We start from the raw sequence: 17,062 nt of genomic DNA, 5'->3' as shown, positions 1-17,062 counted from the left end.
TGCAGTGTGTTCTTAAACAGGCAGTTTATTACCACCAGTAATTATCCATTTACCCACAGAGATGTATGTCACTGTCACTGTCACTGTCACTTTCATATTACTAATGCTTTCTTCACAATAAAAAATCTTAAAGATGTTAAAGTCCTAGTAGACCTCAGAGTGACATACATAACTTTTCAGGGCAATCTAAAAACTTTAGTTATGAGTACTGAGTTTATTTGTACCAGAATTTAATCTGGTGACCGATTTATTAGAATCAGACCCAAAACAATTTTCAAGAAATTAACTCTTAACATCTGGGTACTCTTTTAACCAAACAGTATTGTCTGAAGCAAACAATGCCATTAAAGAATCAACGCTAAACAATTAAAACATCTGAAAATCTAATTACACATTACTTATATGGACACATAAAAGCTAAAAAAAAAAAAGAGCTACCAATACAATATCAGTAACAATGTTCATTTAAAAGGCCCTCATTTTCAAATAAATTCCAAAAATGCATATAGAAAAATGTTTATTATGCTGTTGTAAGGTATACTTTATTAACTGGTGGTAGTCTTACTTTATTTTGGTTTGTCCTCTGAAGCAATATATTCACCTATATATGCCATGAATATATACTAGATGTGACAGCTCCAAAGCAAGTATAATGCCATAGGCTCAAATGACAATGGTTTTTAATCTTCAAAGAAAGTTTGTTTGACTTTAACAGGTTTTTTGACTGGTACACAGTAGATTAGGGTTACTCTTGGAAATTGTGTCTGACATTAAATAGATGCTCCGAAGTTTTCAAATATGTCTGACATGAGATGTCAAAGGATGAATGTCTTCAAGCAAACTTTTAAGCAAAAACAACTCGGAAGGAACTTTTTATAAAACCTCTTGTCATTTTCTGCCTTTATAATTTCTTTATACAGTGAAGAGCCAAACATTGCAACTATTAACTGGTCACAAATTGTTACATTTGAACGGATTTTAAATTGTTGCTTGATGCGATTTGTTATAGTTTATGCTTTATCTTGTATTCCTGTATGGTCACTCTGAGACCTTATATGTATTTACTTATCTCTTACAGTGGTAAACTGTACAGATCCTGGTTTTGTGGAAAATGCAATTCGTCATGGACAACAGAATTATCCTGAGAGTTTCCGTTATGGAATCAGCGTGACGTATCATTGTAAGAAAGGCTATTATCTTCTAGGATCATCTGTTCTTAACTGTAAGGCAAATGGCTTGTGGGACAGATCATTACCAAAGTGCATCCGTAAGTACAGCATGGATACAAGGTGTATTAATAGAAAAATATTATAAAAAATACAACTGTACAACAGTGAATTCAGCTTGTGGAGAAGCAGTCAACAGGTGAATGAATGAAATATATAAAATGTTATAATTGTACATTTTCAATATAGGAATTATATATTATCTATAATATTTTTAATCTAAGGTATTCCATATATGTATGGAATACTAAACAACACTTTGTACCTGTTGGCTTAGACTTATTTTACACCATATTTATTTATTTTTTTGTCACTGCAACTTGTATTGCAAAAATGCACAAAATGGCAGTCACCAGGTTTAACTCCACAATGTCTTGTACCACCTGTTGTTTCAATAAAGATAAATTTTATTGAGTTGGTGAGTGCCATGCTTCACACATTCTTCGGATTAACAGAGTCCAATTTCAGATGATTGAAGGGTGATAATGCATGTGTATGATGAGTCAGGAAAAATACCTGTGTACGAGTGACAGCTATTAACCACCTCAGCCCCCATAGCTTAAACACCCTTAATGACCAGGACACTTTTTACACTTCTGACCTACACTACTTTCACCGTTTATTGCTCGGTCATGCAACTTACCACCCAAATGAATTTTACCTCCTTTTCTTCTCACTAATAGAGCTTTCATTTGGTGGTATTTCATTGCTGCTGACATTTTAACTTTTTTTGTTATTAATCGAAATTTAACGATTTTTTTGCAAAAAAATGACATTTTTCACTTTCAGTTGTAAAATTTTGCCAAAAAAAACGAGATCCAAATATAAATTTTTCTCTAAATTTATTGTTCTACATGTGTTTGATAAAAAAAAAAATGTTTGGGTAAAAAAAAAATGGTTTGGGTAAAAGTTATAGAGTTTACAAACTATGGTACAAAAATGTGAATTTCCACTTTTTGAAGCAGCTTTGACTTTCTGAGCTCCTGTCATGTTTCCTGAGGTTCTACAATGGCCAGACAGTACAAACACCCCACAAATGACCCCATTTCGGAAAGTAGACACCCTAAGGTATTCGCTGATGGGCATAGTGAGTTCATAGAACTTTTTATTTTTTGTCACAAGTTAGCGGAAAATGATGATTTTTTTATTTTATTTTATTTTTTCTTACAAAGTCTCATATTCCACTAACTTGTGACAAAAAATAAAAACTTCTATGAACTCACTATGCCCATCAGCGAATACCTTGGGGTGTCTTCTTTCCAAAATGGGGTCACTTGTGGGGTAGTTATACTGCCCTGGCATTCTAGGGGCCCAAATGTGTGGTAAGTAGTTTGAAATCAAAATCTGTAAAAAATGGCCGGTGAAATCCGAAAGGTGCTCTTTGGAATGTGGGCCCCTTTGCCCACCTAGGCTGCAAAAAAGTGTCACACATGTGGTATCTCCGTACTCAGGAGAAGTTAGGCAATGTGTTTTGGGGTGTCATTTTACATATACCCATGCTGGGTGAGATAAATATCTTGGTCAAATGCCAACTTTGTATAAAAAAATGGGAAAAGTTGTCTTTTGCCAAGATATTTCTCTCACCCAGCATGGGTATATGTAAAATGACACCCCAAAACACATTCCCCAACTTCTCCTGAGTACGGCGATACCACATGTGTGACACTTTTTTGCAGCCTAGGTGGGCAAAGGGGCCCACATTCCAAAGACCACCTTTCGGATTTCACCGGCCATTTTTTGCAGATTTTGTTTTCAAACTACTTACCACACATTTGGGCCCCTACAATGCCAGGGCAGTATAACTACCCTACAAGTGACCCCATTTTGGAAAGAAGACACCCCAAGGTATTCCGTGAGGGGCATGGCGAGTTCCTAGAATTTTCTATTTTTTGTCACAAGTTAGCGGAAAATGATGATTTTTTTTAATTTTTTTTTTTCTTACAAAGTCTCATATTCCACTAACTTGTGACAAAAAATAAAAACTTCCATGAACTCACTATGCCCATCACGAAATACCTGGGGGTGTCTTCTCTCCAAAATGGGGTCACTTGTGGGGTAGTTATACTGCCCTGGCATTTTAGGGGCCCGAATGCGTGAGAAGTAGTTTGAAATCAAAATCTGTAAAAAATGGCCGGTGAAATCCGAAAGGTGGTCTTTGGAATGTGGGCCCCTTTGCCCACCTAGGCTGCAAAAAAGTGTCACACATCTGGTATCCCCATACTCAGGAGAAGTTGAGCAATGTGTTTTGGGGTGTCATTTTACATATACCCATGCTGGGTGAGATAAATATCTCGGTCAAATGCCAACTTTGTATAAAAAAATGGGAAAAGTTGTCTTTTGCCAAGATATTTCTCTCACCCAGCATGGGTATATGTAAAAAGACACCCCAAAACACATTGCCCAACTTCTCCTGAGTACTGGGGTTCCAGATGTGTGACACTTTTTTGCAGCCTAGGTGGGCAAAGGGGCCCACATTCCAAAGAGCACCTTTCGGATTTCACCGGCCATTTTTTACAGATTTTGATTTCAAACCACTTCTCCCGCATTCGGGCCCCTACATGCCAGGGCAGTATAACCACCCCACAAGTGACCCCATTTTGGAAAGAAGACACCCCAAGGTATTTCGTGATGGGCATAGTGAGTTCATGGAAGTTTTTATTTTTTGTCACAAGTTAGTGGAATATGAGACTTTGTAAGAAAAAAAAAATTATCATTTTCCGCTAACTTTTGACAAAAAATAAAAAATTCTAGGAACTCGCCATGCCCCTCACGGAATACCTTGGGGTGTCTCCTTTCTAAAATGGGGTCACTTGTGGGGTAGTTATACTGCCCTGGCATTCTAGGGGCCCTAATGTGTGGTAAGTAGGTAAATGACCTGTGAAATCCGAAAGGTGCTCTTTGGAATGTGGGCCCCTTTGCCCACCTAGGCTGCAAAAAAGTGTCACACATGTGGTATAGCCGTATTCAGGAGAAGTTGGGCAATGTGTTTTGGGGTGTCTTTTTACATATACTCATGCTGGGTGAGAGAAATATCTCGGCAAAAGACAACTTTTCCCATTTTTTATACAAAGTTGGCATTTGACCAAGATATTTATCTCACCCAGCATGGGTATATGTAAAATGACACCCCAAAACACATTGCCCAACTTCTCCTGAGTACGGCGATACCAGATGTGTGACACTTTTTTGCAGCCTAGGTGTGCAAAGGGGCCCACATGCCTTTGAGGGCATTTTTAGACATTTGGATCCCAGACTTCTTCTCACGCTTTAGGGCCCCTAAAAAGCCAGGGCGGTATAAATACCCCACAAGTGACCCCATTTTGGAAAGAAGACACCCCAAGATATTCAATGAGGGGCATGGCGAGTTCATAGAATTTTTTTTTTTTTTGCACAAGTTAGCGGAAATTGTTTTTTTTTTTTTTTTTCACAAAGTCTCCATTTCCGCTAACTTGGGACAAAAATTTCAATCTTTCATGGACTCAATATGCCCCTCAGCGAATACCTTGGGGTGTCTTCTTTCCGAAATGGGGTCACATGTGGGGTATTTATACTGCCCTGGCATTCTAGGGGCCCTAAAGCGTGAGAAGAAGTCTGGAATATAAATGTCTAAAAATTTTTACGCATTTGGATTCCGTGAGGGGTATGGTGAGTTCATGTGAGATTTTATTTTTTGACACAAGTTAGTGGAATATGAGACTTTGTAAGAAAATTTTTTTTTTTTCGCTAACTTGGGCCAAAAAAAGTCTGAATGGAGCCTTACAGGGGGGTGATCAATGACAGGGGAGTGATCAATGACAGGGGGGTGATCAATGACAGGGGGGTGATCAGGGAGTCTATATGGGGTGATCACCCCCCGTCATTGATCACCCCCCTGTAAGGCTCCATTCAGACGTCCGTATGTGTTTTGCGGATCCGATCCATGTATCAGTGGATCCGTAAAAATCATACGGACGTCTGAATGGAGCCTTACAAGGGGGTGATTAATGACAGGGGGGTGATCAATGACAGGGGGGTGATCAATGACAGGGGGTTGATCAGGGAGTCTATATGGGGTGATCACCCCCCTGTCATTGATCACCCCCCTATAAGGCTCCATTCAGATGTCCGTATGTGTTTTGCGGATCCGATCCATGTATCAGTGGATCCGTAAAAATCATACGGACATCTGAATGCAGCCTTACAGGGGGGTGATCAATGACAGGGGGGTGATCAATGACAGGGGGGTGATCAAAGACAGGGGGGTGATCAATGACAGTGGGGTGATCAGGGAGTCTAAATGGGGTGATCACCCCCCTGTCATTGATCACCCCCTATAAGGCTCCATTCAGATGTCCGTATATGTTTTGCTGATCCAATCCATGTATCAGTGGATCCGTAAAAATCATACGGACATCTGAATGCAGCCTTACAGGGGGGTGATTAATGACAGGGGGGTGATCAGGGAGTTTATATGGGGTGATCACCCCCCTGTAAGGCTCCATTCAGATGCCTGTATGTGTTTTGCGGATCCGATCCATATATCCGTGGATCCGTAAAAAACATACGGACATCTGAATGCAGCCTTACAGGGGGGTGATCAATGACAGGGGGGTGATCAATGACAGGGGGTTGATCAGGGAGTCTATATGGGGTGATCACCCCCGTCATTGATCACCCCCCTGTAAGGCTCCATTCAGACATCCGTATGCGTTTTGCGGATCCGATCCATGTATCAGTGGATCCGTAAAAATCATACGGACATCTGAATGGAGCCTTACAAGGGGGTGATCAATGACAGGGGGGTGATCAGGGAGTCTATATGGGGTGATCACCCCCCCGGTAAGGCTCCATTCAGACGCCTGTATGTGTTTTGCGGATCCGATCCATGTATCCGTGGATCCGTAAAAAACATACAGACATCTGAATGCAGCCTTACAGGGGGGTGATCAATGACAGGGGGGTGATCAGGGAGTCTATATGGGGTGATCACCCCCGTCATTGATCACCCCCCTGTAAGGATCCATTCAGACGTCCGTATGCGTTTTGCGGATCCGATCCATGTATCAGTGGATCCGTAAAAATCATACGGACATCTGAATGGAGCCTTACAGGGGGGTGATCAATGACAGGGGGGTGATCAGGGAGTCTATATGGGGTGATCTCTCCCCTGTAAGGCTCCATTCAGACGCCTGTATGTGTTTTGCGGATCCGATCCATGTATCCGTGGATCCGTAAAAACATACGGACATCTGAATGCAGCCTTACAGGGGGGTGATCAATGACAGGGGGGTGATCAATGACAGGGGGGTGATCAGGGAGTCTATATGGGGTGATCACCCCCGTCATTGCTCACCCCCCTGTAAGGCTCCATTCAGACGTCCGTATGCGTTTTGCGGATCCGATCCATGTATCAGTGGATCCGTAAAAATCATACGGACATCTGAATGGAGCCTTACAGGGGGGTGATCAATGACAGGGGGGTGATCAATGACAGGGGGTGATCAGGGAGTCTTTATGGGGTGATCAGGGGTGATCAGGGGTGATCAGGGGTTCATAAGGGTTCATAAGGGGTTAATAAGTGACAGGGGGGGTGTAGTGTAGTGGTGTTTGGTGCTACTTTACTGAGCTACCTGTGTCCTCTGGTGGTCGATCCAAACAAAAGGGACCACCAGAGTACCAGGTAGCAGGTATATTAGACGCTGTTATCAAAACAGCGTCTAATATACCTGTTAGGGGTTAAAAAAATCGCATCTCCAGCCTGCCAGAGAACGATCGCCGCTGGCAGGCTGGAGATCCACTCGCTTACCTTCCGATTCTGTGAATGCGCGCGCCTGTGTGCGCGCGTTCACAGGAAATCTTGCGTCTCGCGAGATGACGCATATATGCGTGACTCTGCGCAGGGCTGCCGCCTCCGGAAGGCGGTCCGGAGGCGGTTAAAGGGGTATGGGCACCTTTACACCTTCCATTGGTTAAAAATAACATCCAAACTTTGTATCATTTTGCCAGTAGTCATTTTACATGATTTACCAAGCAACTGATATAATTAATATGCCAAAACATATCCCTATATTATTCTGCATGACTAGAGATACAAAATGTATTTCCCTAAAGCTTGTACATCACTTTCTATATTCAGTGCCATGTACTTTAACTCCTTAGGGACCGGGCTCATTTTCACCTTAGGGACCAGGCAATTTTTTGCAAATCTCACCAGTGTCACTTTATGTGAGAATAACTTTAAAACGCTTTGACTTATCCAGGCCATTCTGAGATTTTTTTTCCGTCACATATTGTACTTCATGACACTGGTAAAATGGAGTCAATATTCAAAAAATCTTTTTTATTTATAAAAAAAATACCAAATTTGCCAAAAACTTTGAAAAATTTTCAAATTTCCAAGTTTCAATTTCTCTATTTCTATAATACATAGTAATACCTACAAAAATAGTTATTACTTTACATTCCCCATATGTCTACTTCATGTTTGGATCATTTTGGAAATTACATTTGATTTTTTGGGGATGTTACAAGGCTTAGAAGTTTAATAGCAAATCTTGCAATTTTTCAGAAATTTTCAAAAACCCACTTTTCAAGGATTAGTTCAGGTCTGAAGTCACTTTGTGAGGCTTACATAATAGAAACCACCCAAAAATGGTATTCAAAACTGATTTTTCAAACTTTTTTAACCCTTTAGGTGTTCCACAAGAATTAAAGGAAAATAGAGATACAATGTCAAAATTTCACTTTTTTGGCAGATTTTTTATTTTAATAATTTTTTTCCAGTTACAAAGCAAAGGTTAACAGCCAAACAAAACTCAATATTTATGGCTCCGATTCTGTAGATTACAGAAACAACCCATATGTGGTCGTAAACCACTGTACGGGCACACGGCAGGGCGAGGAAGGAAAGGAATGCCATACAGTTTTTGGAAGGCAGATTTTGCTGGACTGGTTTTTTGACAACATGTCCCATTTGAAGCCCCCCTGATGCACCCCTAGAGTAGAAACTCCAAAAAAGCATTTTTGTTGGTACTATTTTATGGTACATATTATTTTTAGTTGCTCTATATTACACTTTTTGTGAGGCAAGGTAACAAGAAATAGTTGTTTTGGCACCGTTTTTATTTTTTGCTATTTAGAACATTCATCTGACAGGTTAGATCATGTGGTATTTTTATACACCAGGTTGTCACGGACGCGGCGATACCTAATATGTATACTTTATTTTATTTATGTACGTTTTACACAATGATTTCATTTTGGGGTGCATATGACTTTTTGATCACTTGTTATTACACTTTTTGTGATGTAAGGTGACAAAAAATGGTTTATTTAGTACAGTTTTTATTTTTAATTTTTTACAGTCCCCATCCCGATCATCACCTAGCAACTGTGCGTGAAAATCACCGCTCATGTGAACAGCCCCATAGAAATGAATGGGTCCTGATTCAGTGCGGGTACAATGCGTTCAACTCACGCATTGCACCCGCGTGGAAAACTCACCCGTGTGAAAGGGGCCTTAGTGTCTCAATATTCTGAGCCATAATTTTTTTATTTTTTGGGCGATTGTCTCAGGTATTGGCTGATTTTTTGCGGGATGAGGTGACGGTTAGATTGTTACTATTTTGTTGGGCATACGCCTTTTTGATCACTTGCTGTAGTACTTTTTGTGATGTAAGGTGACCAAAAAAATGGTTTATTTAGTTTACTTTTTTTTTTTTTTACGGTGTTCATCTGAGGGATTAGGTCATGTGATATGTTTATTTAGCCGGTCGATACGGACGTGGAGATACCTAATATGTCAACTTTTTTTTCCCCCCTATTTTTTACCTTTTTTTTTTACTTTATTTGGGGAAAATGACATTTTAGTTTATTTTTTTTTTTAAACTTTTAATTTTTTGGGGGGAAAACTTTTTTTTTTCAACTTTTTTTTTTCAACTTTTTTTTAACTTTATTTTTTGTACCACTTTTGGACTACAACTTTTGGGGGTCTAATCCTTTACAATGCATTCCAATACTTCTGTATTGGAATGCATTGGCTGTATGAGTAATACAGTGTGTATTACTCATACAGCTTCCGGCCTGTGAGATTCAGAGGGCTGGATCTCACAGGCTCATCACAGGAAGGCAGCGAAGATGCCTAAGGAAGGCATCATGCTGCATTCCATGCCATCGGGTCCCCCCTACAGCTCCACGGGGACCCAATGGCACATGCGCCCGCTGCCGCCGCACCATAAAAAGCTGCAAACCGCAGGTCTGAATTGACCTGCGGTTTGCGGCAATCGCTGACACGGGGGGCTGTAGGGGGGATGATTTGAGCAGGCACCTTGTTCCGATCACCGCCCGCCGGGCGGCGGTGATCGGAAATACACATGACGTACTGGTACGTCATGTGTCCTTAAGTACCGGGACAACATGCCATACCTGTACGTCATGTGTCCCAAACAGGTTAAAGTACTGTATATGCTGAAAAACGCTGTAAACTGCCCTATCATGTCTATAGATGATCATCACATTATGTCTCATTTAACCCTTTTAGTACTGGGCTATAGTGTTGAGCGCGAATATTCGAAAAGCTAATTTTTATCGCGAATATAGGCACTTCGAGAATTCGCAAATATTTTGAATACAGTTCTATATATTCGTAATGACGAATATTTGTTTTTCTATTTTTTATTTTAGCACAGTACACATCAGGTGATCATCCCTTCATTCTTCTAGCTTGTGGGCCAATGAGAGGGCTTTGTCACAGCTTAGCAACATCCCTAGCAACCAATAAAAAAGTTGCCTACCCCACGCCAGTATTTTGCGCGCATCACGCAAATAATACATTGCCAATTTTTGCAATCAAGAATATAATTTTGAATTCGCAAATTCACAAATATATGACGAATATTCTACAAAATATTCGCAAAATATCTCAAATTCGAATATTGCCCCTGCCGCTCATCACTACTGGGCTACTTTTCACCTTAAATCCCAGGCCAATTTTTGCAAATCTGACATATGTCACTTTATGTGGTAATAACTTTGGAACTCTTGAAATTATCCAAGCCATTCTGAGATTTTTTTCTAGTGACAATGTGTACTTCATGACAGTGGTAAATTTGAGTCGATATACACCTTTATTTATAAAATAATCCAAAATTTACCAAAAATTTCGAAAAATTCACAATTTTCTACATTTCGGTTTCTCTACTTCTAAGACATTCCCCAAATGTCTGCTTTATGTTGGCATAATTTTGTAAATGTCATTTTATTTTTAAGACTTTAAAAGGCATGAAAATTTAGAAGCTATTTTTCAAATTTTCAACAAAATTTCCAAAACCATATTTTTTAATCACCAATTCAATGACCCAATTTTAGAAAAGAAACTCCTCAAATTATTCAAAACTGATGATTAAACCTTGAGGTGTTCCACAAGAATTAAAGTGGATTTTTTATGTTAATAATTTTTTTCTTGCAACACAGCAAGTGTTAACAACAAAATAAACCTCAATATATACTACAAACCGGATTCCAAAAAAGTTAGGACACTATACAAATCATGAATAAAAACTGAATGCAATGATGTGGAGGTGCCAACTTCTAATATTTTATTCAGAATAGAACATAAATCACGGAACAAAAGTTTAAACTGAGAAAATGTACCATTTTAAGGGAAAGATATGTTGAATCAGAATTTCATGGTGTCAACAAATCCCCAATAAGTTGGGACAAGACCATTTTTACCACTGTGTGGCATCTCCCCTTCTTCTTACAACACTCAACAGACGTCTGGGGACCGAGGAGACCAGTTTCTCAAGTTTAGAAATAGGAATGCTCTCCCATTCTTGTCTAATACAGGCCTCTAACTGTTCAATCATCTTGGGCCTTCTTTGTTGCACCTTCCTCTTTATGATGCGCCAAATGTTCTCTATAGGTGAAAGATCTGGACTGCAGACTGGCCATTTCAGTACCCGGATCCTTCTCCTACTCAGCCAGGATGTTATGATTGATGCAGAATGTGGTCTGGCATTATCTTGTTGAAAAATGCAGGGTCTTCCCTGAAAGAGATGACGTCTGGATGGGAGCATATGTTGTTCTAGAACCTGAATATATTTTTCTGCATTGATGGTGCCTTTCCAGACATGCAAGCTGCCCATGCTACACGCACTCATGCAACCCCATACCATCAGAGATGCAGGCTTCTGAACTGAGCGTTGATAACAACTTGGGTCGTCCTTGTCCTCTTTGGTCCGGATGACATGGCGTCCCAGATTTCCAAAAAGAACTTTGAATCGTGACTCGTCTGACCACAGAACAGTCTTCCATTTTGCCACACTCCATTTTAAATGATCCCTGGCCCAGTGAAAACACCTGAGCTTGTGGATCTTGCTTAGAAATGGCTTCTTCTTTGCACTGTAGAGTTTCAGCTGGCAACGGCGGATGGCACGGTGGATTGTGTTCACCGACAATGGTTTCTGGAAGTATTCCTGAGCCCATTCTGTGATTTACTTTACAGTAGCATTCCTGTTTGTGGTGCAGTGTCGTTTAAGGGCCCGGAGATCACGGGCATCCAGTATGGTTTTACGGCCTTGACCCTTACGCACAGAGATTGTTCCAGATTCTCTGAATCTTCGGATGATGTTATGCACAGTTGATGATGATAGATGCAAAGTCTTTGCCATTTTTCGCTGGGTAACACCTTTCTAATATTGCTCCACTATCTTTCTGCGCAACATTGTGGGAATTGGTGATCCTCTACCCATCTTGGCTTCTGAGAGACACTGCCACTCTGAGAAGCTCTTTTTATACCCAATCATGTTGCCAATTGACCTAATTAGTGTTAATTGGTCTTCCAGCTCTTCGTTATGCTCAAATTTACTTTTTCCAGCCTCTTATTGCTACTTGTCCCAACTTTTTGGGGATTTGTTGACACCGTGAAAATTGGAATCAACGTATTTTTCCTTTAAAATGATACATTTACTCGGATTAAACGTTTGATCTGTCACCTACGTTCTATTACAAATAAAATATTGACATTTGCCATCTCCACATCATTGCATTCAGTTTTTATTCACAATTTGTTTAGTGTCCCAACTTTTTTGGAATCCGGTTTGTACTATGATTCTGTAGTTTACAGAAATTCCCCATATGTGGCAGTAAACTGCTCTATGGGCATTTGGCCGTGGTCAGAAGGAAAGGAGCGCCATATGGATTTTGGAGGCAGATTTTACAAGAATGGTTTTTAGACACTATTTTGTATTTGAATAGACCCTGACGTACCCCTACAGTGTAAACCCCCAAAAAGGGACCCCATTTAGGAAAATACACCCCTTAAAGAATACATTAAGGGGATACTGAGCACTTTGACATCCTAAGCTTTTTAAGGAATTTGGAAACACTTGGCTATAAAAATAAAAAGTTTTGTTTCTTCCAATAAAATTATGCCTTAGCCCCAAATTGTTCATTTTCACAAGGGGTAACAGGATAAATACCAATTTTCTCCTGAATATGGCAACATCCCATATGTGGTGGTAAACTGCTGTAGGGGCACATGGCAGGAGCTGATGGATAGGTTTATGGGTGACATTGGTTTTTATTTTTTAAGTGATTGTCTTATGCGGGGACTCATTTTTTGAAGGATGAGATGACAGTTTGATTGGTACCATTTTGGGGTACATAAGACTTTTTGATTGCTTGGTATTAGACTTTTTGTGAGGCAAGGTGAAAATAAATGTCTGTTTTGACATAGTTTTATTTTATAGCATTTACCTAAGGGGGCATATAGTGTGATATTTTTATAAAGCAGGTTGTTACAGACGCGGCGATACCTAATACGTCTATCATTTTTATTTTTGTTACGTTTTACACAGTGAAATCATTTTCGAACAGAATAAAATCTTGTTTTTGTGTTGTCATTTTCTGAGAGCCCTATTTTTTGGGGGCAGATTGTCTTAGGCAGGGGCTCATTTTTTGCGGGATGAGATGACTTATTGATTAGTACCATTTTGGGGTACATAAGACTTTTTGATCACTTGGTATTACTCTTTTTGACACAGTTTTTATTTTTTTATGGCGTTCACCTGACATGATGGATCATGTGAAATTTTTATAGAGCCGGTCGATACAGACACGGCGATACCTAATATGTGCGCCGTAGCTGTACAGTGCTGGGATTTCTGTTCGGCCCTAGTATCCTACGAGTTAACAAAGGAAATCTCTATTGTGTTTGTACAATTTGTTAAAGTTTTATTTTATACACATTAAAGCCCCAGTGCCCTAAGCCGATCAATATGAGAGTATTTGACCTTGGAACCCATAAGTGTGGATTTGATATAATAACACATCAAATAAATATGTTGTTTATGTTACCAATATGACTAAAATATTGAGAAAGGCAAACAAAGTGAGACAATTGCTTACATGTAGACAGTTCAGTAGATTCCAAAGGGAATAGAATAGATTGTTTTGCTATCTGTAATTTCTTTAAAAGTGCACTTTAGTTAAGATTCTTGTAACAGCAGAAATATGGAGGAGAGATGATTTACTGCAGCATTGAACATGGTCTGAGAGAAAGCAAACAATTGGAATTAAAACATAAGGGATGAAACATTGCAATCACAAGAGGTTATTTGTAACAACAGAGATTTTCTTTTTGAATGAACAAGAAATAGAATAGGGTTGTTAGTTCCTGCGTATATATTTTTTTCTCTTCGCAAATGATCTTGTATCACTGTTTGCTCTTGAAACAGTTTTTAAGGAAATGAGGTAATTATTTTTAGTTTCCCCTTGTGCCGTTTTTCAATCTACCTGAGTCATTAAGAGAAAATTATAAGATAACCAGGGAATTTGCACATCCCTTGGAAAATTATTTACAGTAGTTTAAAAATGGTCTCATTAGTAATTTAACACCGTAATTGCTTTTAGCTAGTTTTATGTCTGCATATAAAATAAAAATACACTCCATTTTTAGCTATGTAACAGAATCCTGTTTAACCCTTTCAGAACATAGCTTATATTTTTATATTTTCTTTGTTTTTCTTCCCTACCTTCCAAGAGCCATATATTTTTTTTAAAGTTTTCTGTTCCTATCCATTTGAGAGCTTGTTTTTTGTGGAACAATTTGTATTTTTAATGGCACCATTTCATTGATCACCCCTTGTATTGTAAAACAGGGGGAAAATTATTATTGGGATGAAAATGGAAAAAATGGCAATTCTGACAAAGCTTTTTGGGTTTTGCTTTTGTAGCATTCACTGGGGGTCATTTATCAAAATGGTGTGAAGCAGAACTGGTGTTTTTATAGCTCCTTTGAAAAATGAAAGGTGGGATTTTATTGGTTGATATGTGCTACTAAGCCAGTTCTACTTTATGATTTTATTGGTTGATTAGTTGATATGTGCTACTAAGCCAGTTCTACTTTACACCAATAAATAAATGACCCTCAGTAAATGCTACAAAAACAAAACCCCAAAAGCTTTGTCAGAATTGCCATTTTTAACGCCAACTTGTACTAAAAATTACATGACCACCTTATTCTGCTAGTTAGTTCAATTACCACAATACCAAATATACAGTATGTATATTTTTTATGTTTTACTACTTTAAAAAAATAAAAAATAAAACCTTTGAAAAATATTTTGTTTCCTTGCATCACCAAAAATCTGTTTTTACTAGTGAATTGTTGGGTGACATTATTTTTTTCTTTGTGGGGGGGAGGGGGTAATTAAAAAAACGAAAGTGGTATTTTTTTTTTATTATGGCGCTCACCACTCACTATGTTTTGATAGTTCTGACATTTCTGGATTTAGCAATATTAAATATATATATATATATATATATATTTGTGGTCAGGGCGACGGCCCTTGAACGTACAACACAGAGCTTACCGAAGGCTGGTTAATGCCGGGAGCCCGGAGCGAGGGTAGGCCTAAAAGGGGGCCTACCCCAATAGAACTGAAGAGAAAAAGGGCCGGGTGGGAGGGGTAACTGGCTGCACGTCCCGACTGTAACTCCCGCCGAGGTTATAAGGGCAGAGGGGGCGTGGCCTCTGCCCTTCCCACAAATACAGGCTGCCCGGCAGCCTTAACCACTTGTGGTCAGGGCGACGGCCCTTGAACGTACAATACAGAGCTTACCGAAGGCTGGTTAATGCCGGGAGCCCGGAGCGAGGGTAGGCCTAAAAGGGGCCAAAAATGGAGACATAATCATACTGTTAAACACTTTATTGTAGTATTACAGGGCAAGTGAACAGAACGCATCACGAATCTCAGATTGAGGGTTCGGTACATATCTGGAGAAACATGACGATCTCCACCGCCCCATACTCCTGATGACATGCGATGGTATTTTGTGCCTAGAAGCAGCTGAGGCCGCCCCAATGCGAAAGGAGTGGCCCGAGATGGCCTTGGGATCCTGACCCAACCCTGCAACCAAGGAGCGGACATGGGACATGAACTAGGGGAGTAGAGGACTATCTGGGGCAGCTGCCTGCAACCCTGCAGACAACTGCTGCAGCGCATTGACCGGGCACCAGTCGTTGTGTGAGGGGTAAAACCTCACCAGCGTTGGAGGTCCTGTTTGAGTGGTCTTGGTAGACCGGATGCTGAGTATAAAATGGTCGTGATGCCAGGTCAAGTGCTGCTTCTGAAGATGATGGCTGTTCCGGACGGCAGTGGTGAATTCCCCTGGCCGGAGGAACCCGTAAAAACCCAGGTATAGGGCGGCTTTAATGACTGTGCTAACCAAAGGCCCAAAAGGATTACCATCCAGAGCCAAGGACAATTGCCTAAACAAGGAGCCGGACATGGGTTGACGGACCCCTGGCCTACTAGTACCGGCTTTCTCAACGCCCCGGAGCGTGGCCTTGATGGCCTGTGATGTGAAGAAAGATACTCGGGCAGGGTTGTTCAATGTGAATTGATGTTGAATCCCAGCCAAGTACAGGCGGATGGTGTTGTGCGCGAGACCGAGGTTGGCATGACAATGCGCAATAAATGCCATCACAAATGACACGTCATCCACGTTGCCTTGTGGATGATTTTTTGCAAACTCCTTATAAAGGTTCCAGCCCGTGCGATAATTTCTGATCGTGTTCTCAGAAAGGCTCTGGTGCAAGAGATCCTTGGCTGTCCCGATCAAAGCCGTTAATCCCACACCAGGTTGCTGTAAGCTGGAATGCCCGCCCCGGTTGCGTCTGCATGCGGCATAACCTGAAAAAAGACATCAGCGTTAAACCGGGACAGCGCATCCGCCGCCGTATTCATGGAACCCTGAATGTGGGAGCACTCGAAGCAAAAATTATGTACCATGGACAGCCACACCAACCTGCGCATGAGAGACATGATTTTAGGGGATTTTGCTCTGCCACTACGGATGATGTCAACCAAATCCTGACTATCAGTGATAAACAACACCCTCGAGTCTGACCAGTCCTGGCCCCATATATGGGCTGCTGCTACCAACGGATATAACTCCAACAGGGGGGATGACCGAAGAGCCTCCCTGTCCACCGTGATCTGGGACGGCCAGGCACCGGCCAGCCAGTGATTGCCAAAAATAGCAGCAAAGCCCTTGGAAGCGGCTGCGTCAGAATAAATCGTGGGAGAGGACGGGTCCCGGGGGGGAATGAACAACCTTACCCCATTCCATGAAGACATAAATGTATTCCACATGGACAGATCCGCCATGGCCTGTTGGTCCAACCGAATAATACTGTCTTGCTCTGGGGCTGATGGCAGGAGCAGCAAGAGCCGGGAAACAAAGGTACGTCCCTGGGGCATGACCCTCATGGCGAAGTTCAGCCGGCCCAGTAACGATTGGAGGTTAGTCTTGGTCAGGAAGCAGGACTTGGACGCTTCCAGGATGGCTAA

The 17,062-nt window shown here is 40.8% G+C and overlaps 1 protein-coding gene across 1 annotated transcript in view; it reads left to right on the top strand.

Annotated features, from left to right (window-relative positions):
- CSMD1 (CUB and Sushi multiple domains 1) overlaps window positions 1-17,062 on the top strand; it is a 2,494,699-nt gene that overhangs the window by 2,308,359 nt on the left and 169,278 nt on the right. Inside the window, exon 55 of the mRNA XM_040430026.1 lies at window positions 1,079-1,267. Within this exon, the coding sequence (XP_040285960.1) occupies window positions 1,079-1,267 (189 nt within the window). The remainder of the gene's footprint in view (window positions 1-1,078; window positions 1,268-17,062) is intronic.

This window comes from Bufo bufo, chromosome 4 (genome assembly GCF_905171765.1).
Source record: "Bufo bufo chromosome 4, aBufBuf1.1, whole genome shotgun sequence".
NCBI lineage: Eukaryota > Metazoa > Chordata > Amphibia > Anura > Bufonidae > Bufo > Bufo bufo.
The sequence above is the reverse complement of the archived record's forward strand: the minus strand, read 5'-3'. Positions and strand labels throughout refer to the sequence as shown.